The 26,545-nt window shown below is 42.7% G+C and overlaps 2 protein-coding genes across 2 annotated transcripts in view; both read right to left on the bottom strand.

Annotated features, from left to right (window-relative positions):
* Window positions 1-26,545, bottom strand: part of LOC129861423 (neural cell adhesion molecule L1-like) — a 79,375-nt gene that overhangs the window by 7,987 nt on the left and 44,843 nt on the right. The window contains exons 5-25 of the mRNA XM_055932810.1: window positions 24,960-25,108; window positions 24,589-24,759; window positions 23,439-23,553; window positions 23,038-23,222; window positions 21,239-21,370; window positions 20,826-20,969; window positions 20,629-20,740; window positions 20,231-20,391; window positions 19,857-20,016; window positions 18,795-18,919; window positions 18,235-18,336; window positions 16,082-16,279; window positions 7,694-7,764; window positions 7,269-7,494; window positions 6,566-6,681; window positions 6,034-6,253; window positions 5,561-5,683; window positions 4,912-5,088; window positions 4,503-4,616; window positions 2,936-3,085; window positions 11-142 (exon numbers count right to left, since the gene is read on the bottom strand). Coding sequence (XP_055788785.1) covers window positions 11-142; window positions 2,936-3,085; window positions 4,503-4,616; window positions 4,912-5,088; window positions 5,561-5,683; window positions 6,034-6,253; window positions 6,566-6,681; window positions 7,269-7,494; window positions 7,694-7,764; window positions 16,082-16,279; window positions 18,235-18,336; window positions 18,795-18,919; window positions 19,857-20,016; window positions 20,231-20,391; window positions 20,629-20,740; window positions 20,826-20,969; window positions 21,239-21,370; window positions 23,038-23,222; window positions 23,439-23,553; window positions 24,589-24,759; window positions 24,960-25,108 — 3,083 coding nt within the window. The remainder of the gene's footprint in view (window positions 1-10; window positions 143-2,935; window positions 3,086-4,502; window positions 4,617-4,911; window positions 5,089-5,560; window positions 5,684-6,033; window positions 6,254-6,565; window positions 6,682-7,268; window positions 7,495-7,693; window positions 7,765-16,081; window positions 16,280-18,234; window positions 18,337-18,794; window positions 18,920-19,856; window positions 20,017-20,230; window positions 20,392-20,628; window positions 20,741-20,825; window positions 20,970-21,238; window positions 21,371-23,037; window positions 23,223-23,438; window positions 23,554-24,588; window positions 24,760-24,959; window positions 25,109-26,545) is intronic.
* On the bottom strand, window positions 8,236-16,075 carry LOC129860534 (zinc finger BED domain-containing protein 4-like). The gene is made up of 2 exons (XM_055931008.1): window positions 12,145-16,075; window positions 8,236-12,012 (listed from the first exon to the last, which is right to left on the bottom strand). Exons 1-2 carry the CDS (start codon window positions 13,027-13,029, stop codon window positions 11,977-11,979), a joined length of 921 nt encoding a protein of 306 aa, XP_055786983.1. The 5' UTR covers window positions 13,030-16,075; the 3' UTR covers window positions 8,236-11,976.

Genomic DNA, 26,545 nt, shown 5'->3' with positions numbered 1-26,545 from the left:
TTAGACCTACCTGAATACTTTCCCCCCTTGCTCCTCTTGATGAAGCAGAGGATGAGAAGTACCAGCAGCAACAGCACGATGGCGCTCACGAGCCCAATGAACCAGCCCTGAGTAGCAAAGCCTGTCTGCACATCCACCACTCCTACACAGAGAAAGAGAGCGAGAGAGAGAGAGAAAAGAGAGAGCGAGAGAGAGGGATGGGGGATGGGGGATGAAAGAAAGGATGAAAGGAAGAGAAGAGATTAAGAAGAGAGAGAGTGGATCTGGAGCTTACACACGGGGGCTCAGTCGACACACACACACACACACACACACACACACACACACACACACACACACACACACACACACACACACACACACACACACACACACACACACACACTACACTAGAGATGTAGGCAATACAGTCCAATATGCCCCAAACAAATACCACTAATGGCGCATTTCATTTAGCGGCTGAAAGCTTTGCCATTTAGTCTCGTTCATCTAGGACATTTAAACAAAAAAGCTCTTCACACCGATAGAGCTGCAGCAGAGGGCTGCTGTCAGACGCAGCAGTGGGCCCAGAGGAGGGTGTGTCAGGGGAGGCTGGTGGGAGGAGCTATAGGAGGACGGGATCATAGTAAAGGCTGAAATGGAATACATGGAACGGTTTCAAACACATCAAACATATGGAAACCACGTTTGACTCAGTTCCATTTATCCCATTCCAGCCAATACAATGAGCCCGTCCTTCTATAGCTCCTCCCATCAGCCCCCTCTGGTGTGCCTGCCTGCGTCATTGTGTGTGTGTTTTCTTACTACCTGCTCCCTCGGTCCTGATCTCAGAAGGTGTTATTGTTGAAAGTGAATCATGTGTGTATTTAGGTGTGTATCTAGGTGTGTGTAGGTCTACCTGCTCCTTCGGTCCTGAAAGTGAATCATGTGTGTATTTAGGTGTGTATCTAGGTGTGTATTTAGGTGTGTATCTAGGTGTGTATTTAGGTGTGTATCTAGGTGTGTATCTAGGTGTGTATTTAGGTGTGTATTTAGGTGTGTATCTAGGTGTGTATTTAGGTGTGTATCTAGGTGTGTATTTAGGTGTGTATCTAGGTGTGTATTTAGGTGTGTATCTAGGTGTGTATTTAGGCGTGTATCTAGGTGTGTATTTAGGTGTGTATCTAGGTGTGTATTTAGGTGTGTATCTAGGTGTGTATTTAGGTGTGTATCTAGGTGTATATTTAGGTGTGTATCTAGGTGTGTATTTAGGTGTGTATCTAGGTGTGTATTTAGGTGTGTATCTAGGTGTGTATCTAGGTGTGTATTTAGGTGTGTATCTAGGTGTGTATCTAGGTGTGTATCTAGGTGTGTATTTAGGTGTGTATCTAGGTGTATATTTAGGTGTGTATCTAGGTGTGTATCTAGGTGTGTATTTAGGTGTGTATTTAGGTGTGTATCTAGGTGTGTATCTAGGTGTGTATTTAGGTGTGTATCTAGGTGTATATTTAGGTGTGTATCTAGGTGTGTATCTAGGTGTGTATTTAGGTGTGTATCTAGGTGTGTATTTAGGTGTGTATCTAGGTGTGTATCTAGGTGTGTATTTAGGTGTGTATTTAGGTGTGTATCTAGGTGTGTATCTAGGTGTGTATTTAGGTGTGTATCTAGGTGTGTATTTAGGTGTGTATCTAGGTGTATATTTAGGTGTGTATCTAGGTGTGTATTTAGGTGTGTATCTAGGTGTGTATTTAGGTGTGTATCTAGGTGTATATTTAGGTGTGTATTTAGGTGTGTATCTAGGTGTGTATCTAGGTGTGTATCTAGGTGTGTATTTAGGTGTATATTTAGGTGTGTATCTAGGTGTGTATCTAGGTGTGTATCTAGGTGTGTATTTAGGTGTGTATTTAGGTGTGTATCTAGGTGTGTATCTAGGTGTGTATTTAGGTGTGTATCTAGGTGTATATTTAGGTGTGTATCTAGGTGTGTGTCTAGGTGTGTATTTAGGTGTGTATCTAGGTGTGTATTTAGGTGTGTATCTAGGTGTATATTTAGGTGTGTATCTAGGTGTGTATTTAGGTGTGTATCTAGGTGTGTATTTAGGTGTGTATCTAGGTGTATATTTAGGTGTGTATCTAGGTGTGTATCTAGGTGTGTATCTAGGTGTGTATCTAGGTGTATATTTAGGTGTGTATCTAGGTGTGTATCTAGGTGTGTGTCTAGGTGTGTATTTAGGTGTGTATCTAGGTGTGTATCTAGATGTGTATTTAGGTGTGTATCTAGGTGTATATTTAGGTGTGTATCTAGGTGTATATTTAGGTGTGTGTCTAGGTGTGTATCTAGGTGTGTATCTAGGTGTGTATCTAGGTGTGTATCTAGGTGTGTATCTAGGTGTGTATCTAGGTGTGTATCTAGGTGTGTATTTAGGTGTGTATCTAGGTGTGTATCTAGGTGTGTATCTAGGTGTGTATTTAGGTGTATATTTAGGTGTGTATCTAGGTGTGTATCTAGGTGTGTATCTAGGTGTGTATCTAGGTGTGTATCTAGGTGTGTATCTAGGTGTGTATCTAGGTGTGTATTTAGGTGTGTATTTAGGTGTGTATTTAGGTGTGTATCTAGGTGTGTATCTAGGTGTGTATCTAGGTGTGTATTTAGGTGTATGTTTAGGTGTGTATCTAGGTGTGTATTTAGGTGTATGTTTAGGTGTGTATCTAGGTGTGTATTTAGGTGTATGTTTAGGTGTGTATCTAGGTGTGTGTTTAGGTGTGTATCTAGGTGTGTATTTAGGTGTATGTTTAGGTGTGTATCTAGGTGTGTATTTAGGTGTATGTTTAGGTGTGTATCTAGGTGTGTATTTAGGTGTATGTTTAGGTGTGTATCTAGGTGTGTATTTAGGTGTATGTTTAGGTGTGTATCTAGGTGTGTGTTTAGGTGTGTATCTAGGTGTGTGTAGGTCTACCTGCTCCCTCGGTTCTGATCTCCGTCTCCCAGAAGGTGTTGTTGCTGAAGGTGAATCTGAGCCGGTACTGTGATCCTGGGGTCAGACCCTTCAGCTGGTAGAATGACTGGGACGAGTTCAGCTTCTCAGACTGCTTCCACTTTCCACCGCCTGGAGACAAAATAAAACATTTCTTTGTTTATTCTATTCCTTCAATGTATTTATTCAGTAAAAAATGAGAGGGTGGTTCACACATGAAAATACACAAAATATATACACCACCGTTCAAAAGTTCAGAGTCACTAAGAAATGTCCTTGTTTTTGAAAGAAAAGCACATTTGTCCATAAAAATTTGTCCATTAAAATAACATAAAAATGATCAGAAATACAGTGTAGAAATTGTTAATGTTGTAAATGACTATTGTAGCTAGAAACGGCAGATTTTTTATGAAATATCTACATTGGCCCATTGTCAGCAACCATCACTCCTGTGTTCCAATGCACGTTGTGTTTGCTAATCCAAGTTTATTATTTTATAAGGCTAATTGGTCATTAGAATCCCATTTTGCTTTTATGTTAGCACAGCTGAAAACTGTTGTTCGGATTAAAGCAATAATACGGGCCTTCTTTAGACTAGTTCTGGAGTATCTGGAGCATCAGCATTTGTGGGTTCAATTACAGGCTCAAAATGGCCAGAAACAAATAACTTTCTTTTGAAACTCATCAGTCTATTCTTGTTCTGAGAAATGAAGGCTATTCCATGTGAGAAATTGCCAAGAAACTGAAGATTTCGTACAACGCTGTGTACTACTCCCTTCAGAGACCAGAGAAAACTGTCTCTATCCAGAATAGAAAGAGAAGTGGGAGGCCCCGGTGCACAACTGAGCAAGAGGACAAGTACATTAGTGTCTAGTTTGAGAAACAGACGCTTCACAAGTCTTCAACTGGCAGCTTCATTAAATATTACCCACAAAACACTAGTCTCAACGTCAACAGTGAAGAGGCGACTCCGGCATGCTGGCCTTCTTGGCAGAGTTCCTCTGTCCAGTGTCTGTGTTCTCTTGCCCATCTTAATCTTTTCTTTTTATTGGCCAGTCTCAGATATGGCTTTTTCTTTGCAACTCTGCCTAGAGGCCAGCATCCCGGAGTCGCCTCTTCACTGTTGATGTTGAGACTGGTATTTTGCGGGTACTGTTTAATGAAGCTGCCAGTTGAGGACTTGTGAGGAGGGAGAACGGGCTCATAGTAATGGCTGAAATGGAATACACGGAACGGTTGCAAACACATCAAACATATGGAAACCACATTTGACTCCGTTCCATTTATCCCATTCCAGCCAATACAATGAGCCCATCCTCCTATAGTGTCTCAAACTAAACACTCTAATGTACTTGTCCTCTTGCTCAGTTGTGCACCAGGGCCTCCCACGCCTCTTTCTATTCTGGTTTGGGGTCACATTTCTATGTGACCCCAAACTTTTGAACGGTAGTGTATATATTTTTTTATGGCTTACAGACAGGGGAGTGAAAGAAATGACAAATGTGTTTGGTTTTCCCACAGGCATACTGTTGGTTGGCTGGTAGCTTACTGTTCTTGTTGAGGTACTGGACCTGGAAGCCCACACTCCTGTGTCTCCGGCCTGGCACCCAGCTCAGGTTAACAGACTTCTCACCTACAGCCAAGCTGATGTTGGACGGAGGAGCTGCAACAGGTTGAGAAGGGGTAATTATATTCTCTCTTACCCTCCTTCACAATTTCAAATGATCAGTTTTGCACCAACAAACGGAGCCACATCCAGTTAGTGTTAACCAACTCAGTGTAATAATATTTCTTAACCCCTTAATACTCCACAATGTAACTACATTGTGATAAACACATCAGTAAACAGAATGTTTTAATGTCTGTTTTTATGTTTGTGAAGCCGATGACAAAATTCCACATTGCATGGACAATAAAGAAGAAAAATGGATCTAATTCTAATCCTCCTGCAGTTCTACCTCCGTCCAGCGTGGTGGCGCCCTCCCTTGTTATGGGCTCTCCGTCCCCGGCCGAGGTGCGCCCCCTCAGGTAGAAGCGGTAACGGCTCTTGGGGTCCAGCTGCTTCAGGGTCAGTTTGGTCAGCGTGTGGTCGTCTATGGTCTCCACCTGCACCGGGCTGTCATCACTCTCCACGACTACAAAAAGAGATTGAGGAACAGTCAATCAATCACGGTCCATCAACTATGTTATAGGTTTGTCTCTGATTTAGAGTCGCATGCGGTCTCAAAGCGGGAAAATATATGTCGGCGGAGAGACTACCTTGGACTTAATCTACAACATTTGAAGTTTGTCTCTGAATTAGACTAACGGATGTTGATTTAGCATTGATGCTCTGAGTCTGAAGTATGGACGGCTAATTATTGATTGATTGATTGATTGATAGTATTACCACTAGCCATCTCCAGTAGTGACTGGTGATACATCAACAATATGTCAGTGTCACCGATGTTCAGTGACAAGATGGCTATTGACTCGTCAAGAGGCATTATTGTCTTTTACAAGACAGAGAAGCATATACAATGAAGGTGCAGATAGAGGTATAGGTACCATAGACGACAAAGATGGAAAGATATCCAGAAAGAGGGAGAGGTAAAGAAAGATACCCACTCTGTTGATACTGCAGCAGGTATCCTTTGAGAACCCCGTTGGGCTGAGCAGGGGGGGTCCAGTGAAGGGTCATCTCTGTCTCTGCATGGCTTTCCAGGTGGAGAGACATGGGGGGGCCAGGAGCTGACAGGGACACAGACAGGCTTTATTATATATGCTTCCACTGCAGCGCACGCTATCTTTGTCTCCATTACTCACGCATCAAAGGCCATTCTTGTATTTAGTTTAAGTATCTCTTTTTGTGATCTTTTCATCCCCCACAAATGTAATGGCACTTTGCTTTATTTGACCTTTTTTCTATTTCATCTATCCATTCTTTCCCATCTCCCTCCCTCATCTCTCCTTCTGCTCCATTTACCTCTCATTCAAAATGCCACCCTCCCCTCCTCTCCCTCCACCACCTCCCTTCCACCTCCCCCCTCTCCTTTCCTTCACCCCACCCTCTCTTTCTCCCTCTCCCTTCTTTCTCTCACCTCCCTCGTCGGTACTGAAGGACAGGGGTGGGTCGGAGGGGGGCCCCTCTCCCTTGCTGTTGAACACAGTGACTGTGAGGGCGTAGTGGGAGTAGGGTCTAAGGCCCCCCAGGACCCTCTTCTCCTCGTTGGCCCCTGTCTCCACCACCATGCTGCTCTCTGGCTCTCTGGCCCTCCGGCCCCGGTGGTGGCCCCTGGAGCCGAACCTTGTCAGGTGGATCTGGTGGATAGACGAAGTTATAATGGGTTAGTAATGCTCTATGTAGCTTTATGTTGCTATAATGTCATGTTCATGATGTGTGATGTGTGCGGCCCCGGGTAGTGGCACCTAGAGCCAAACCTCGTCAGGAAAATCCCGGAGGGAAGAGGTTATAATGGGTTATAAGGCTCTATGTAACCATAATGTAATGTTTATGATGTTTATCTGACACACATAGTAGGGAAGAGGTTACAGGGGTCATGGGTGAAAATGAGAAAAACGTAACCACCGAGTGCCAGAGCTGGACACAAACAATAAATGACCTGCAAGTACCTTGTATCCCAGTAGGTGTCCTCTGACAGTATCTCTGTCCACTGCTGCCCATGTTACCCTGATGGCTGTACTGTTGAGCAGAACAACACCCACATCCATAGGAGCCTCCAGGGGGACTGTAGGGAGGGAGGGAGGGAGGGAGGGAGGGAGGGAAACGAGAGAGCCATTATCTTGCTCAGCATCATAATCACTTGAATGCTTATTATTGTACTGTTTACCAGTAGGCCTAAACACAATAGACTAATTGATAGTCATTAGAGGGAGATAAAGAGGAGAGAGAGAATAAGAGAGAGAACGAGAACAGGAACGAGAGGGAGAGAAAAAGATGGCAGAGAGAGACTTGATTAGATATTACACCGTGAGTGTAATGTTTACGGTCATTTTTATTGTTTATTGCACTTTTGTATATAAATATAATTTACTTGCTTTGGCAATGTTAACATATGCTTCCCATGCCAGTAAAGCACCTTGAATTGAATTGAATTGAGAGATCGAGAGAAAGAGAGAGTAGGGGATAGAGGGAGAGGGAGAGAGAAAGAACAGAGAAAGAGGAAAAGACAGAAAGAGAGAAGATAAAGAGATATATAGAGAGTCTGTGAGAGAGTCAGAGAGAGTGATAAAGAAGAAAGAAAGATAGAGATGGGAGAGAGAGAAAAAAAGAGAGATCATTAAAGAAAGACAGAATTCTAAAACAACATCTCACCATTCTCTCCAGAGTAGCCAATGACAGGGTCTGGCTCAGGTCCCTCCCCTTTCTGATTGACAGCCTGTACTTTGATCTCGAAGGCTGAGAAGTTGCCCACTTCAGTAACGATGTACGGTGGCTCAGTGGTGACATTATAGTGCCAGGTGGGGCCGTCACCTACTACCCTCCTCCAGAACACCTTGTAGTGGAACTCTGGTCCGTTGAACACACGCCTGTCCATTTCCTGTGACAGACCAGGACAGGAGCCAATCAGAATGTGAGTACACACAATCCCCTTTTGGGATGGGCTTCAGGTACACAAGTTTAGCCATTTTCTGCCTTGTCAACGTTTTTCTCCAATTCTTTTTTCATGAACACATTTTCCATTTTCGGTGGAACATTCATGTAAAAGGTGACAGAAAAGTCTAACATAAGAGTCTTACCTCCCATGTGATGACCAGGGTGTCTGGGTCTGTAGACTCACTCCTCACATCCTCAGGGTTGTTGTCTGGAGCTGTGGAGGGGGGAAAGGGGTGGAATCCCAAATCAGATATGCAGAGTTGGGTAGGTTACTTTCTAAATGCCATTCGTTACAGTTACTAGTTACCTGTCCAAAATTGTAATCAGTAACCCCAAATCTGATTACTTTGTTACTTTTGGATTGCTTTCCCCTTAAGAGGCATTAGAAGAAGACAAAAAAAGGATTCATCAAACGCATTTGGTGTGTCATCATAATGGTCTCTGACTTGTGGTCAGATTCGCTCAGGTGGGACAAACTGAAACGTGTGTCTTTTTTCAATGCTGAATTGAAGCTGCCATAATGTATTTTTTTGCAAGCATCCTTTCTGAATTTAAAAGTAATCCATGAAGTAATCATCTAGTTTTTCAAAAGTATCTGTAATCCGATTACAATATTTTTGCTGGTAACGTAACCGATTACAGTTATTTTTTTGTAATCAGATTACATGCAATCAGTTACTCCCTGACCCTGCAGATAGAGAACGTTTTGATGTTCAATCCATGTTAGGAAGGACTGTAGGTCTACATGCAGATAATAATACAGTATATTCACTATTAGTCCAGGTTATAAACTCCAAAAAAAGACCACATTGTTCACTTTGGTATTAAAATTGGCATACTTGTAAAACAAAAAGGTGCCATTTCATCAAAGCCTAAGGTCGGGCTTTGAGCGCCGTATAGGTCAATCGTGAAATGCATTTATCTGCATTTGGTTTGGTTCATGGCTCCTCCTGAGTTGGATCTATGTGGCCTCAAAATAGCTTAAAATATATGTATTGGTTTGGGGAAATAATTTAAATCAGCAACCAAAACCATATGGAATCTTGTTTTTTCCTTTATGATCGCAACAATGATGAGAAACCTTAAGAAATCGCAGTCAAATTTTTATTTTGTATTTTATTAAATTAAGTGTTCCCTAAAGTCTACTGTTTACATGGGTACATAATGTGATATTATTTACTGTGTCACTTTTAAGAAACATGACAGGAAACCATTGCATTGTAACGGCTTTCTTCCTCCTCTTCATCCGAAGAGGAGGAGCAGGGATTTGACCAAAACGCAGCGTTGTTATATGACATGATTTATTTAAACAAGACAAAAAAACACGAAACGAAAACACTTGAATAATTAACAAAATAACAAAACGGAGTAGACAGACCTGGACATGGAACTTACATAAATACATGAAGAACTCACGAACAGGAACAGACTACATAAACCGAGACAGTCCCGTGTGGCGCGACAAACACTGACACAGGAGACAACCACCCACAAACAAACAGTGTGAAAACACCTACCTTAATATGACTCTCAATCAGAGGAAATGAAAACCACCTGCCTCTAATTGAGAGCCATATCAGGTCACCCTTATACAAACATAGAAACACATAACATAGACTACCCACCCAAACTCACGCCCTGACCGTCAAACACATACAAAATAACAGAAAACCGGTCAGGAACGTGACATGCATTTGTCTTACATCAGGTGGGAGGGGTGACAATATCTGAGCATAGGATTTAGACAATATTCAATAAATATAGTACCCAACATCCAATTTGGACCAAAATTCTTCCTAACAATGAGTAAGACATTACAAATCCAAAAACAAATGGTAAAAACCCCCCAACACCCTATGCCAATCCCAGCAAATCTGCAAGAAACCCTATTGTACTCGTTGGTTCCACAGCAGAGAGCGAGCTCCCTTCACCTACTCCAAGAGCTTTGGAGAGGCTTCCCAGCCTCAGTGCTTCTCTGCAGAGTGAGGAGACACAATCTGGGCATGTTGTCAGGAGGACCTCAGTAACAGGGACGGGTATTACTGAGTTCCATGTGTTATTGTCATGTAGAGTCAAGTTAGAGATGATCCTGAAGCATGTTCCTCTGAAGTCATGGAACTGGGTGACGTCAAGGGAGTTGTTCTGGGTACCAATAGGCACAAGAGACCTATCCATAAACTGTGCGATAACATCAGCATCAACTCCCAGGAAGGACGGTCTGAACTCTCAACAATAGACACCCAGAATTTGATTGAGGCTGCGCCGCTCCAATGATCTCAGGAGTTCCTCAGAGGTAAAAGGGAGAAGGCCCAGGACAATAGTGACACACACCTCCAGCATCATATCTCAACATGTCTCACCATAACGTCTCAATATGTCCCCCTTTGTCTCGGTACAGAAAGTCTTTCTCACTTCCTGTTGATGTTTCAATGGTGCCAAGTCTAGTTCCCGTCTTTTATACACTCTGATGTTTGTTCTCCTGTGACTATGACACAAATAGGTCAGAACAGTTGCCGTTTGTGCTGTCTGGGTCTTACAACTATGGCTCCATCTAAACACGGCAAAGGTTGGGAATCAATCAGAGCTGCGTTATGGCACCGTAACAGACTAAGTGTTGTTATTGAACTCCACATGGGTAGTGGTTACTGTGAATGTGATCTCTGCAAACGTCGGGGAAAATGACTTTAAAAGGCTCATTGTCACCGGTCTAATGCGCTGCGAGAATGATGCCAACATGAAAAGGACTAAAAGAGATGACCCCGGGTAAGAGTGTGGCATTCTCAAATCTAGGAATGGACAACTGAGATGCAGGATTAGAGACTTCTCCTCATGTCTCTCTCTTCAGTGTCTCTTCTGCTCAGAAGAGTGTATGTAAAAAAACACAAAAAGAGGTAAGCGCTGAACATTTTTCAAACAGCTTGGAAAATGAAAGTATTTTGCTAGATGTCGGTAGGAAAAGGAATGCCAATATTGGGAATGTATTTAGTAGGAAGGTGTAGTCCATAGATGTGCCGTGTGATCAAATAAACTCCGGTTCCAGTGACTGCATGCTTCAGACAGCTAAAACACTGAAACTCCATTGAATAGCTTTGGTTCAGAGATAGTTGGGAGCTAGTTTCATAAACAGTAGTGATGGGCATTCCGTCTCTTTTCAGTGAGCCGGCTCTTTTGGCTCCCAAACGGCTCTTTAAAAAAATATGTTTTGTATTTTTCTCAAGTTAAACCGTTTGCGATAGTTTGACTATGATTGGTGTTAAAACAATTCTAATTGAATGATTAAATGAAATCACACTCTAACTTAACCACAATGCATTTAAAAATGCATTGGTTTGTTATGAAAAATAATGCTATTAAACATTTGCATTTAAAGTATAACTTTAATGTATATAAACAAAGGGCATATAAATCTAACCATTCAAAACTAATACAATCTGAACAGCATAATATAATATTGCACCATATCAAAGAAAAATAAATAACAATTTGCAAAACTGCACAATCCCACAAATTGAAATAAATGTAAAAAAGAAGGATGCTATTACACATGTGCATTTAAAGTATAACTTTTTTAATGTATATTAACAAAGTGCATATAAATGTAACAATTCAAAACGAATACAATCTGAACAACATAACAATAGAACATTGCACCATATCAAATAAAAATTAATAACAATGTGCAAAACTTCAGCATCCCACTTAAAACATTAAACTGGTCCCTCTTTTCTCTCTCTTCTTTATTGTCATGTTATAACCAGCAGCACACAGCAATGCTGACCATATTTTGCTTTTATGAGAGATTTCCATTCAGAAATGCTAGCTGCCTCACTTTCGAGGGGCTGATGCGGTTTCTTCTCTCTTAAATTATTAGTACCGTTTTCGAGAAGACCCTCTCAGAGGGAAGGGATGTGGCCACTATGCAGAGTCTGCCTGTCATGACTTTAGTAAGCCGTGGGTAGACAGAGGCCTTGTTCTTCCACCAGCTCAGAGGAGGGGCTCCTCCAAATAGGATCGGACCTCCATTATGGCATCTGCTGAGGGATTCCTTCGTGCTGCATCCCCAGTTGCTCTCTCGTCAAACAGCATCGAAACAGCAGACGTTTGTGGCACTACTGCTGGTTCTTCTGCTCACTTTGATCCCTCGTCTTCCTGTTGCCCTGGTGCCTGAGCCAGCTGACTGCTGGGGCTGTCCCTCCCTGCTGCGGAGGTTATTCTTTGAAGACCCTCATCAATCGCTCTGGCATCACTGAAGGCTAACTTCTTAAACCTGGGGTCAAGTGCAGCGGTTTCTGATAGCACGTTATTATATTCCATTCTGTGGAACTTTCTATCCATTGATGAACATAGGGTGTCCATCAACTCTGTCACATGTCCTGTGGTTACATTTGCTTCTCTCTGGTGGCTGGCTGTGATTCGCTGCAGACCCTTACACAGGTGTATCATTATTGAGGCTGTCACATAGCTGGAAAGAGACAACAGTAACTTATTAGTTCAGGTTCATGTTTTGTCTACTGATACTACATTATCATCTACTGCTCTTATACATATATAATACTGGATTAAATAATGATGTAGTAATAACTGCTTACTGTACCTCTCCACTGATCTCCACAGTGACCTGCTCAAAGGGTTCCAGGACTCTGCACACCTCCTCCACCACCTCCCATTCCTCTTGGGTCAGAGCATCAACAGGTGCATTGACAATGGCCAGGGTAGAGATGATGGCATCCTTTGACTCAAGAAACCGCTTCAACTTGTAAAATGTTGAATTCCACCTTGTAGTGCAGTCTTGTTTAGGCCTCAGCTCAGGCACCCCCATCTGGCGTTGTGTAGACTTTAGTTTTTCAGCACCTACTGTGCTCCTGTGGAAGTATTCCACAGCTGCTTTCACTTTGTCCACAGTGGGCTTCTTCACCTTCAGAGCATCTCTTACAATCAGGTTGATTGTGTGGGCAAGACATGGATGATAGGTCCATTTTAAAATGTTCATTGCTTTGGTTATGTTAGCTACATTGTAGCTAACACAACAGACCACTTCTCCATCTACTTGCCATTCTCTGGCCACTCTCAACAGTTCCTCTGCCAAGTTCTCTGAGGTGTGTCTGTCGCTGAACTCAAAGCAGTCCAGAAGACAGCTAGACATCGAAAAATCTTCAATGAAGTGACATGTAACCGACATGTAAGAAGTGGTTACCCTTGATGTCCAGCAGTCAGTGGTAAGGCAAACTGCAGTAGCTTTTTGGACTCTTTCCCGCACTGAAGCCTGTGTGCTCTCATACAGCTGTGGAATAAGTGATTTTGAAAAGGTTTTCCTGCTTGGAATTGTGTAAATTGGATTTAGACTATTGCTATAATTTCTAAAACCTCTGTCCTCCACAATCGAAAATGGCTGGAAATCGGTGGCAATCATTTTAGCCAATGCAATATCAATTTGGCCTTGTTTTGCTACAGACATAGACTTTGGCATAAACTGGTCCATAGAAGACTGCGTTGCTGTGGGTCGCAGAGTAAACCTACTTGACTGAGTGGATACATCTCCACGTGTGGAGGTGCTGGCTCCACCACTATCACTAGCAGGCCCGCTAGTTTCTCGAAGCTCCGCTACAGGTAGCTTCACAGTTGGGTGCACAGTTCACATATGCCAGTGTAAGTTGTGCGTAGAACCGGCTTTATATGAGATTTTGTTTTGGCAAATTCTACACTGTGCTCTAACATTGTCTACGTTATTAAAATGCATCCAAATGCTACTGTGCTTCCGACTCATTTTCCAGCTGTTGTTTTCACAGCTGTCCTTCCTCTCTCTCCTCGGCTGCTAAGTGTGTGACTGAGTGAGTTGGCTCGGCCCTCCCTCACGCATCTTTGGTTCATTGGTTGACACTGCGTGTCTGATTGACAGGAACTACAGGTGAGGCTGTTAGTCTGAGCAGACAGTCAGAACGAATGTTTGCGCTTGAGCATTTAGGCCTATATTATTTCATTTATTTTTTCATTCTCTGAATTAGTTAATTCTAATAATTTAAATCTGTTGATTATTCACATCTTAATTTTTATAAATAGATTCGGCTCTTCTGATATGCAAGCCGGCTCCCAACGTTAACCTACAAGAGCCGGCTCCTAGAGCCAACTCGTTCACGAACGTCCCTTCACTAATAAACAGCCACGTTAGAGCTAGTTTCACTATATACTGTACAGTGGGGTCAGAAATTATTGACACCCTCGGTAAAGATGAGCAAAAATAACTGTATAAAATAAATCATTCAAATACTGAGCTGTATTGTATGCTAAAAAAATTGGGAAATTATATTATTTTATACTAATACAATTGATCAGAGAAAGAGATTTTGTTTCACAAGTAATACTTTTTTCTCCTCAAAATGGTAGGGGTCAAAATGATTGACACCCCTATTTTCAATTCCTTTTAATACCTCACCTTGCAAGGATGTCCTTTGTCTGCGCTGGACTGCCCTCTTCAACTCAAACCATACGTGTTCATGATTCTGTATAGAGGGATGGTCTAAGATCCTCACACAATGTGTTCTCTAACTCATAAAACATTTTAGAAAAAGGCTCAGTGCCATTATCCTCGCAAGGTGAGATATTGAAAGTTATTGAAAACATGGGTGTCAATCATTTTCACCCCTACCTATGAGATGGGGGAAAAAATTACTTGTTAAACAAAATCTCTTTCTCTGAGCAATTGTATTAGTAAAAAGCTATAAAAATGTTTGGGATACAATATAGCTCAGTATTTGAATTATTCATTTTATACAGTTATTTTCACTCATCTTTAGAAAGGGTGTCAATCATTTCAGACCTCACTGTATATGGGAGATTAGGGCCATTGGAACATATCTGCATTGATAGATTTTGGCAGCGAAATTGCAAGCAAACCTATTGTTTTTAATGTAATTTTTCTTTCTTTCTTATTACTCTTCTGCCTTTGTCGCAATATCTCAATGCCCGATTGGTAAAATGTTTTCTACTTTGGTAATATCAAAGTATATCAACACTGCTACTTAGATACCAAAAACAGCACCGATTGGCCCATAGGTGGCGCTATAATAAGCATTCAAAGTCTAAGGCTCAGCCCTGTCGCCCCGTTTTATTATGTACAACCACGAACCTTGGTATATCAGTGTTTCTCATCATAAGGAACAAATTTGCCTCAAAAACACATAAGGTGGGGGCCTCCCGGGTGGCGCAGTGGTCTAGGGCACTGCATCGCAGTGCTAACTGCTGTGTTAAAGAAGCAGTGCGGCTTGGTTGGGTTGTGCTTCGGAGGACGCATGGCTTTCGACCTTCGTCTCTCCCGAGCCAGTACGGGAGTTGTAGCGATGAGACAAGATAGTAATTACTAGCGATTGGATACCACGAAAATTGGGGAGAAAAGGGGATAACATTAAAAAAAAAAAAAAAATTAAAAACACATAAGGTGCGACATATTCGATTTTTCTCATGAACCGTAAATCCGATTGACTCAAAACTCAGAACGTATTTTCATCACGTCAGTCTCTGCCAAGTTTGAGTTAAGCGATACGTCAAAAGATGGAGGAGAAAATCTCGACCTTGTGAAAAAAAATGTGCATCCTCGATACCTCTCCACTTTATCAACTTGAAACGTAGTGTTTGTTAATTGTTACAAGTACACAAGGGAGGATGTATAAAGCTTCCATGCCACTGTCTCTTTTAGCCTTCATATAAGCCATTACCCTGTTTAACACTATTTTTGTACACGTATTTATAAAATAATAATAATACATTTTTAGTTAGTGAAGAACAGGGGAATCTCTGTTGGATTGAACCTCTCTCTCTGTAAGTTAACTCGTTACTTTTCTTTTATAATTTTGTTGGCTTGCTACTAATTTGAAGGGGCTCTGCCTAGTGTGAACACCTTAACCTGTTGATTTAGAGATTTAATAAAAAGCTTATTAAGCAATAATCTCTTTATCACATGCGTATATGTTGTGACATAGTGATAAAAGTGTTCCTTTGTATTGGTGTAGAAATATATCCTGGTTCGTCTATCATCTGGTTTATATAACAATATTTAAGGTGAGAGTGAAAAGGTAACTTTGTATACACCACTGGAAAAAAAAATGTTTACTGTGATTTTTGACGTTTTTCCTCATTGTTGCGATCATAAAGGTAAAATCAAAGAACATATGGTTTTGGCTGTGGATTAAATGAGTTCCCCAAACCAATATACATTTGAAGTTTTTTGGGGGGCCATGTTGACCCAACACAGGAGAAGCCATGACCCAAAACTAAAATAGCATTCTCACCATTGACATATCTACATGTCGACCTGAGGCATTGATAAGATGGCACTACAGGTTTTGTTCATGTGTCACAATTTTAATCCTTCTATACCACGGTATTTAAAAAAAAATAAACGTATCTACAGGACTATACAGCGGTTGTATATAGCCTAGGTACTAGCAGATGTAAAGACTCTAGTGCATAACTTGAAACTACCAGGCATTTCATTTTTTTATGCACACACACAAACACACTTGATAGGTGTGTCTAACCTTGAGGTGGCGTGCTGTGAAGGTCAGAAGGCGTGCTGGGATCACTCTTCCCGATGTCGTTGATGGAGATGACCCGGAAACGGTAGGACACATAGGGCTGCAGGGCAAGGTTCACACTCTCTTTGGTTCCACTAACACGTTTCAGCTCCTCCCAACTCCACTCGTTAGAAACGGGATCCTTAAACTCCACCCGAAACTCTGGCGAGAAGGATGGAGAGAGAGAGAGAAGAGAGAGGAGAGAGGAGAGAGAGAGAGAGAGAGAGAGAGAGAGAGCATCAGCCATCAGTGTCAATGCCACTAAGCAGAAGATATGAAGTAATATGTGACAACGGAGAAATCACAGTCCATGTAACGAGATAGCAAGTTTTCATGTTCTCAGGAGAGATGCAATAATATAACATGATACGATATGGGGTTGGTAATTCAAAGCGCAAAGCCTCAAAGTGATCTGGTTATCAAAGGCAGGCAAAAGGGTCCATCTGTACCCAGACCCAGACAGCTGTGGTCATCTACACTGAAAACTACATTAGAAACAGGACCTCACTCTCCCATGGAGAGATACATGATATGATGGCTATGGGTTTATAGTTAAAAGCATCACAGTGGTCTAGTATCAATTGGACCTGGGTTCAAATAGTTTTTAATTTAAAAAAAATACTTTTAGCATTTGATTGAGCTTGCCTGGAGAGACAGATAGGTGGGGTTTGCAGTTTGCAATGACGGGGCTATTACATTGGCTACAGTGTGCCAGGCAAGGTCAATCAAGAGTTTGGAAGAAAACAAAGCCTACTTTAACCCAGATCTAGTATCAGTGTCAGTTGTGTATTTGTATTTATTATGGACCCCCATTAGCTGCTGCCAAGGCCGTAATGCCCCTACTCCACCACTACCATATATACAGTACAACATCCATGTGTACGTGTGTATATAGTGCGTATGCTATCGTGTGTGTGTGTGTGTATGCATGTGTCTGTACCTATGTTTGTGTTGCTTCACAGTCCCTGCTGTTCATTAAAGTGTATTATTGTCCGTTTTTTAAACTCTAATTTAATTGCTTGCATGAGTTACTTGATGTGGAATAGAGTTCCATGTAGTCATGGCTCTATTTAATACTGTGCGCCTCCCATAGTCTGTTCTGGACTTGGGGACTGTGAAGAGACCTCTTGAGGCATGTCTTGTGGGGTATGCATGGGTGTCCGAGCTGTGTGCCAGTAGTTTAGACAGACAGCTTGGTGCGTTCAACATGTCAATACCTCTCATAAATAAAAGTAGTGATGAAGTCAATCTCTCCTCCACTTTGAGCCAGGAGAGATTGACATGCATTATTATTAATATTAGCTCTCTGTGTACATCCAAGGGCCAGCTGTGCTGCCCTGTTCTGAACCAATTGCAATTTTCCTAAGTCCTTTTTTGTGGCACCTAACCACACGACTGAACAGTAGTCCAGGTGCGACAAAACTAGGGCCTGTAGGACCTGCCTTGTTAACAGTGCTGTTAAGAAGGTAGAGCAGCGCTTTATTATGGACATACTTCTCCCAATCTTAGTTACTGTTGTATCAATATGTTTTGACCATCACAGTTCACAATTCAGGGTATCTCAAGGCAGTTTAGTCACCTCAACTTGCTCAATTTCCACATTATTTATTACAAGATTTGAGCTTTAGGGTTTTGGGTTTAGGTTTAGGGTTTAGTGAATGATTTGTACCAAATACAATGCTTTTAATTTTATAAATATTTTGGACTAACTTATTCCTTGCCACCCGCTCTGAAACTAACTGCAACTCTTTGTTAAGTTTTGCAGTCATTTCAGTCGCTGTAGTAGCTAACATGTATAGTGTTGAGTCATCCGCATTCATACTGTAGACACTCTGGCTTTCCTCAAAGCCAGTGCTAACTCATTAGTAAAGATTGAAAAAAGTAAATGGGCCTAGACAGCTGCCTTGGGGAATTCCTGATTCTACCTGGATTATGTTGGAGAGGCTTCCATTAAAGAACACCCTCTGTGTTCTGTTAGACAGGTAACTCTTTATCCACAACATAGCAGGGGTTGTAAAGCCATAACACATAAGTTTTGCCAGCAGCAGACTATGATCGATAATGTCAAAGGCCGCACTGAAGTTGGCTGTTGTGTTCATTCAGTATCATGTCTGTACCTATGACTGGGCTGTTGTGGTCATCTCCAGCGGTCCAGCTGAGAGTCACTCCGCGGTCTTTAGGGTCAGAGACCTGGAGCTGGGTGGGGGGATTTGGACGGTCTGGAGAGGGGGGGTGGGGGAGAAATCAATTTAGGGTTAACAGTTCAGCACGAGTTGAGGCATACAGTATCAACGTAACACTACATATTGAAAGAAAGAAATACAAACGGCGTAGAAACAATATACCACACGGTGTTATCGTTATCATATGTTCATATTTCCATACCAACTGTAGTGGAAAATGTTTCTGAACTTACTAGAGCATACAGTAAGTTATACTTAGAGGACAGAGTGTACTGTACACAGCATCAAAGTATTACTGCATAGTACAACACAACAGAGGTTAACCCCAATACCAAACATTTTGACATTCACATGGGACATTTCCATACCAACTATATTGGAAAATGTATTAAAAACACAGCATTAATGCATCACTGCACAATAGTACAGTACAGAAGCACTGGCAGCATCATACCACATATGAAATATGACATTGAAATGAGACATTTCCATACCGACTAGCGTGATGGATCCGCTGGCCTCAGCCATATCCAGGTTAGTGATGACCTCACAGGTGTAAACCCCCTCGTCCTCTGTCTGCACGTTGGCCACGATCAGGTCGGGGCCCTCAAACGTGTACCTGGATATAGGGATTGTCATTGTCAGTATTGTCAATGCCGTCGTCAGTATTGTCATTGCGTCGTCAGACGTACACCTTTACCGTATATAACAATAAGCGTAATACCGTAAAGAGCCGTACAGGTGCCGGCACACACAGCTGTGTTTTCATGACACTTCAGGACTTTTTGGTGTACATTTTTTTTACCATGAAAAATCCTATTTTCCCTAACCCCTAATCCTTAAACTAACCTTAACTCCAAAAACCCTCAACCTTAAGCTTAAAGTATGTAACGATTGTTCTGCTCCTCGTCTGAGGAGGAGCAGGGAGCGGACCAAAACGCAGCTTTTGTGGAGTACAAAATGAATTTATTCAAACAAGACGAACACGAAGCACACTTGATAAATTACAAAATAACAAAAAACGACGTAGACCGACCTGTACATGAGAACTTACATAACACGAAGAACGCACGAACAGGAACAGACTAAACAAACGAAACAGTCCTGTGTGGTACATATACAGACACGGAAGACAATCACCCACAAACAAACGGTGTGAACAGCCTACCTTAATATGGTTCTCAATCAGAGGAGACGTCAAACACCTGCCCCTGATTGAGAACCATATAAGGCTAATTAACCAATGAACCTAAACAAGAAACAAATAACACAGACTGCCCACCCAGCTCACGTCCTGACCAACTAAACAAAGCTAAACAAAGGAAAATAAGGTCAGGAACGTGACAAAGTAGCATTTTAACAAATTCATGACCTGAAAAACATTGACTTTTCAAAATAGTTATTGTTTTCCTACCTTGTCAGGACATTAAGGTGAAATGGTAGGACATTGGGGTCCTTATAATTTAGGAAAAAAAGTGCACGCACGCACACACACGCACACACAGAGACAGACACACACCCGCACAGCCTTAGTAACAGACTAAACATGTCCTTACTTGTCCTCAGCGTACGACTGCATTAGTTTCTGTCCACTCCTCCTCCATTGGATGTGTGGGGGGGTCAGTTTGGAGTCCACCTGAGCCAGGCAGGTAAATATGACCGTCTTCCCAGGCTTAACACGCAGGTCCCCGGGAGGAGACAGGATCACTGTCCTGTCTGAGAGAGAGAGGGTTAGAGAGAGACAGGGTAAGATAGAGACATTATTAGATACAGGGTTAGAGAGAGAGCGAGAGAGAGAATTAGTGTGCATAAGTGTGTGCTGTGCATGTGATTGAATGAGTCAGCATGAGTCTATACTGTATGTGTGCATTTATGTATACGCGTGCGTGTGTGTGCGCGCATCCCTGTGTGTGATTCATGGCCTACTCACTCAGCACCTCCAGTTCAGCGTTGATTGACATGTTGGTGTTGCTGATGGAGCAGGTGTACAGGCCCTCGTCGTCGTGGGAGACGTTGGTGATCTGGAGGCTTCCATTGGTCAGCAGGTTAACCCTGGGGTCAGCCAGTAGAGACGCGCCATTGTCCACCTCCCTAGATAGGAAATACACAGAGATACATAGAGATGACTATACAGAAAACACAACCAGAGAGGATGGAAAACCCAGCGCCAGAACTGTAATGCTCGTTAAAACAGACCATGGTAGGATTTTGGCTGACTGGTTGCCAATGAGGAGAGTGACACATTTGTTCCTTGTTGGAAGATTTCTTAAATCTAATTAAATAAGCTAGTTCCATAGAAGAATTGAAACTAATACAGGCGTGTCTCACCATGTAACTTTAGGTCTGGGAGACCCAAAGGTCTGACAGTGTAGGCCAGCCTTCTGGCCCTCTGTGACGGTGTATGTCTGTCCGTCCGCACTCAGGATCTGAGGCGGCAGCTCTGGAGCAGGATAGCAGGGAACAGGTTAATCAATGCGACCTCCGTGTTGTTAACAAATACACACACACACAGAGCACTTCCTCACCGATGACGAAGATGTAGGTATTGACTAGGATGGTTCCGTGTTTGTTGTGGGCCTGACACTGGTAGACTGCTGTATCGGTGAAGACCACATCTCTCAGAATCAGAGCTCCATCTCTCACAGTACGCCTGGGGTCCAAGTCTATACCTGGATACACACAGCAAGTCAGCAAGACATTCTACCAAAGCACAATACTGACTGCCATGTTACATACGAAAACTCAATTTTCAGTATATTATTTAGAGTTGGCAATAGCCAAAAGACAGGAAATTCAAATGAGCAACCCAACCCTAAATTTGACCTATGTAGATCAGGAACAGCAGCAGGTGTAATACGCTGAGTTTGCAGTATGTGTTGTGTGTGTTATAGTATGTGTTGTATTGTGTGTGTTATAGTGTGCGTGTGTGATTCCTGACCTGTGATGGGATTTCCGTTCATGCTCCAGTCGACAGCAGGAGAGGGAATGCCATCGGCCTGACAGTCCAGTCTCACTGTCTCTCCTGGGGCATAAAGCTGGCTCACTGGCTCCTTGGTCCAGTACGGAGCAGCTATGACAAAACACACAATACAACAACAGTATTATACACACCACAGTACTAGAAACAACAGCACACCACACTACACAAAACACAACAGTATACACATTACATGATACAGAATGCAATGATAAAGCACATGGTAGTATTAAACAGATTAATATAGCATCAACACCCAATAGTATTACAAAAAAAACACATTAACAACAACAAGATCATACGTAACAATCAATGCACATAGAACACACAGAACACATAGAATACACAGCACACATAGAATACACAGCACACATAGAATACACAGCACACATAGAATACACAGCACACATAGAATACACAGCACACATAGAATACACAGCACACATAGAATACACAGCACACAGAATACACAGCACACATAGAATACACAGCACACATAGAATACACAGCACACATAGAATACACAGCACACATAGAATACACAGCACACATAGAATACACAGAATACATAGAACACACAGAATACACAGAACACATAGAACACACAGAACACATAGAATACACAGCACACAGAATACACAGCACACATAGAATACACAGCACACATAGAATACACAGAATACATAGAACACACAGAATACACAGAACACATAGAACACACAGAATACACAGAACACATAGAATACACAGCACACAGAATACACAGCACACATAGAATACACATAGACTACACAGTACACATAGAATACACAGAAAACATAGAACACACAGAATACACAGCACACATAGAATACACAGCACACAGAATACACAGCACACATAGAATACACATAGACTACACAGTACACATAGAATACACATACAATACACATAATACATAGAATACACATACCACATTGAATACCAATAGAATACACATATAATACACATAATACAGAGAACACATGGATTACCCTTAGAATACACATAGAATACACATACAATACACATAATACATAGAATACACATACCACATTGAATACTAATAGAATACACATATAATACACATAATACAGAGAACACATGGATTACCCTTAGAATACACATAGAATACACATAGAATAGACAGGACGCATAGAATAGACATAGAATACACATAAAATGTGCATAACACATATAATACACAGAACACATAGAGAACACATGGAACACACAGAACACATGGAACACACAGAACACATAGAATACACAGAACACATAGAATACACAGAACACATAGAATACACAGAACACATAGAATACACAGACCACATAGAGAACACAGAACACATAGAGCCCATAGAATACACAGAACATACAGAACACATAGAATACACAGAACATACAGAACATAGACAGAATATTCACAGAACACATAGAATATATACAGAACACACAGAACATACACAGAATGTGCACAGAGCACACAGCATATATACAGAACACACCGAACACACACAGAACACACAGAATATACACAGAACACATAGAATATACACAGAATATGCACAGAACACACACAGAACACATAGAATATATACAAAACACACAGAACATACACAGAATATGCACAGAACACACAGAATATATACAGAACACACAGAATATACACAGAACACACAGAATACACACAGAACGGCAACAGCCTCAGCGTGAGTGTTTAGATAGCATATGTTCCGTACCTTCGACGCTGACGGTGTAGATGTGTGTGACCGTGCCCTGTGGGTTGTTGGCTGAACACTGGTATTCTCCCCCGTCGCTCTCTGAGATGTTACTGAAGCGCAGCAGGCGGTCAGACAGATCTCTGACTGTACGAGACTCGGACAGCTGACCGTCCTTCCTCACCCACTGGACTGTAGGGGTAGGGCTGGAGGGGGAGAGAGAGAAAGAGAAAGAGAGAGAGAGAGAGAGGGGGGGGGGGGGCGATGAAGAGGCAAGATGTGTCAAGAAGAGAAACATCAAACAGACTCACATTGATTGATAGATGTAAGATAGTATATGCGTGTACACACACACACACACACACACACACACACACACACACACACACACAAAATAAAGACAGAAAGAGAGTTAAATTTACAGGCCCTGGACGATGCACTCTAGCTCCAGGCTCTGGCCCCGAAGGGTGTGGTAAGTGCTGTGGGCCCCTGAGGGCCTCATCATCTGGGGTCTTCGGTTCCGCACCACTGAGTTAGCTGGAGATGGAGGGAGGGAGGGAGGGAGGGAGGGAGGGAGGGAGGGAGGGAGAGGGAGGGAGTAGAGGGAGGGAGAGAGTGGGAGCGAGAGACAGAGAGAGAGGGGGTAGAGGGAGAGCAACAGAGGGAGGGAGAGGGATGGCGGGATGGGAGAGGGAGGGAGAGAGAGAAAACAGACAGGTTCATACATATGTATTAGTAATTGCAAGGTTGCCGAGAGCAGTACAAAGGTGCTGATACAGCAGTCACAACACACACAGACAGACACTCACACTGCGTTTAACACACAAACTGAACTCTACCACTGGTGGGTTCAGGTGGCGATCAGAGCCCTTAGCAACATATTTCCCCTCACAACCACCCACCCACACACCCCTCCCACACACACACACACACACAAACACAGCAGAGGAAGTATGTTACCATAATAGGCCTTCCCCATCTTTGACCTCTCTCACACAGATGCTAACCGCTCTGCCCCCAGCCTGTTAATAACAGTGTGTGTAGGACAGTTGTAACCCAGCATGTGTAGAGCATCTCATTACCAGTGTGTTATGCAGATTACAGAGCCCCCCCCCCGCTGGCTGTGGGACTCCCTCCTGTCCTGACCATGTCTGGTCAGTAGCCACACTACTGTAGAGGCAACACTACAGACATCTGACATGCTTCTCTACCCCCAGGTGGTTTTGACTGGGGGCTGCGGTACCGTCAGTGTCTCCATTGATCAATGTCAGCGTGGCTTTGTAACTAACAAAGAGAGGGGTTGCAAAAACCCATACTGTAACATGGTGACTGACGATATTCGTAGTGATTGACCTGTACTGCTACATGGGGAGTTACCATGGTGGACAAGGTCAGTCTACGGTGTCTTACAACGGATACTGATGTCCGCACACTCATTACAGGCTGTAGCAGTCAAAGTGACAGGCTCCGTGGAGAGGATGGTGCGGGCGCTCAGGTACTGTGCGTTACAGGTGTAGTCTTTATAGTTGTACTACTGGCGTTACCAGGGTGACTGAGGCACGGTGTACTTACAGATGGTTACGGTGAGGCTGATGGGTTCCTTGGAGAGGATGGTGCGAGCACTAAGGTACTGGGCATTACAGGTGTAGTCGTTACGGTTGTCGTCGGCTGTAACGTGAGAGAAGTAGAGGTTCCCGTCCCGGCCTTGGGTCACGCGATCATTCAGCTCAATGTGACGGAGTCCTGGAGGTGGAGAGGAGGGACGGACGGAGGGAGGGCGGGTAGGGGGGAGGAAGGGAGGAAGAGAGAGAATATTGTTTATTCATGTTTTACTCAGCAAAAACAACACACCATGATATTTCAGATGGTTAAAGAGATGGAGAGACAGACTGACAGACAGATAACGATGAGTAAAACAGATGGAGAGAGAGAGCGCGACTCACTCTTGTCCATCCAGTGGATGACAGGAGGAACAGTGCTGAAGGGAGGGTTACATTTCAGTATCACACTCTCTCCTTCTTCCACCTTCTTTTTCACCTTCTTCTCTTTCTGGAGGGCCGGGGTGTCTGAAAGGGAGACAGAGCGATGTATAATGCATTATCACTTGTTATAAGCATGTGTGAGCCCTTGTACTGGTTTCTTGTCAACTCACAACGTACTGTACGTGCCAACTACTTTTCAGACGCAAAACAACGAGATCATTACGAGTTGATACTAAGACATAAGAGTTGGTCGTCTCGTCTATAGCTCAGTTGGAAAAGCACGGCAAATGCAACACTAGGATAGCGGATTCGATTCCCGGGATCACCCGTATGTAAACAAATAAATGTATGCACTCGACTTGAAGGCTTCTCAATGGCACTTTACATAACAGTGTTGTACACGCTCACAACAAGTCTTACAACGCTAACTACCGGTGGCCTTAGACAAGCAGCAGACAACTTGTTTACAGGCAAACTGCCGCAATGCACAAGAATAATTTGAGAAGTTACACACTATTTATAGATCACCAAATTCAGGAAGTTGAAGAATTTTATGAGAAATCTTCAAAGAGCTATCAAGTTGCGGTGTTACACTCCAGAAGTAGGATGCTGGATTCTTTGTGAGTCATCACACAGTGTGTGTGTGTCTGTGTGTGCTCTTTCTCTGTTCTCATTGTTAATACTCCCAGTAGACCTACCCGAGTAGAGATGTTGTCGTTCTGTTACTGCATGACATTAACTAGACCTCGTTTCTGGGGAAACCGTTGTCAGGGAAACTGAGAAGGAGATCGCCGGAGACAGAGAGCACGGAGACCCAGGTAGATTGTAGATAGGATATGCTCTTTACTTTAGTTGCGTGAGAAAGAGAGAGAGAGGGTGTGTGTGTGTGTGTGTGTGTGTGTGTGTGTGTGTGTGTGTGTGTGTGTGTGTGTGTGTGTGTGTGTGTGTGTGTGTGTGTATGTGTGTGTGTGTGTGTGTTTTTTTCAGGCGAAGGTAAGAAGTATATAAGCTTTGAGCCTTGGTAGTAGGTCCTATGTGTTACCAGCTGAGCGCTCTATAAAACACACTGACCACGGCACTATAAATTGTTAAATTATTGCCTATAAAGTAACCAATAGCTTTGCTCAGATAATATCCATTCTAAATGAAACGTGGAGCCAGGGAGCCTTTGACCAGCACCCTGCGAGATGTCTCAACTTAAATCTCTACGTTGACACTAAAAACCTCTCAAGTGTAGGAATATACATTTTTGGGGGGTTGGTTGGAGACCCTTAATCTAGAATTCACTCTCTCTGCATTACTTTCTCTCTCTCTCTCTGACGGAGATGTGACCGTCAGTAGTTTACTGATCGTCAGCAGCAGATACAAGTCATTAGGTCTACTAATGTGCAAGAGAGGAAGTATGTTCAAGTGCCAAACCGTTCCAATATCCACACTACTATATAATAAAAACATGAACTGGAATCTGCTGCATTCCAGCTGGACCGTTGCCGGAACATCCGAATGCTTATTAGAATGTTGGATTGGAGTCTCTGGTTTACTCACTC

Source organism: Salvelinus fontinalis, chromosome 8, assembly GCF_029448725.1.
Source record: "Salvelinus fontinalis isolate EN_2023a chromosome 8, ASM2944872v1, whole genome shotgun sequence".
In the NCBI taxonomy this organism is placed as follows: Eukaryota; Metazoa; Chordata; class Actinopteri; order Salmoniformes; family Salmonidae; genus Salvelinus; species Salvelinus fontinalis.
Note: the sequence above shows the minus strand (reverse complement) of the source record. Positions and strands in the feature narration are given on the sequence as shown.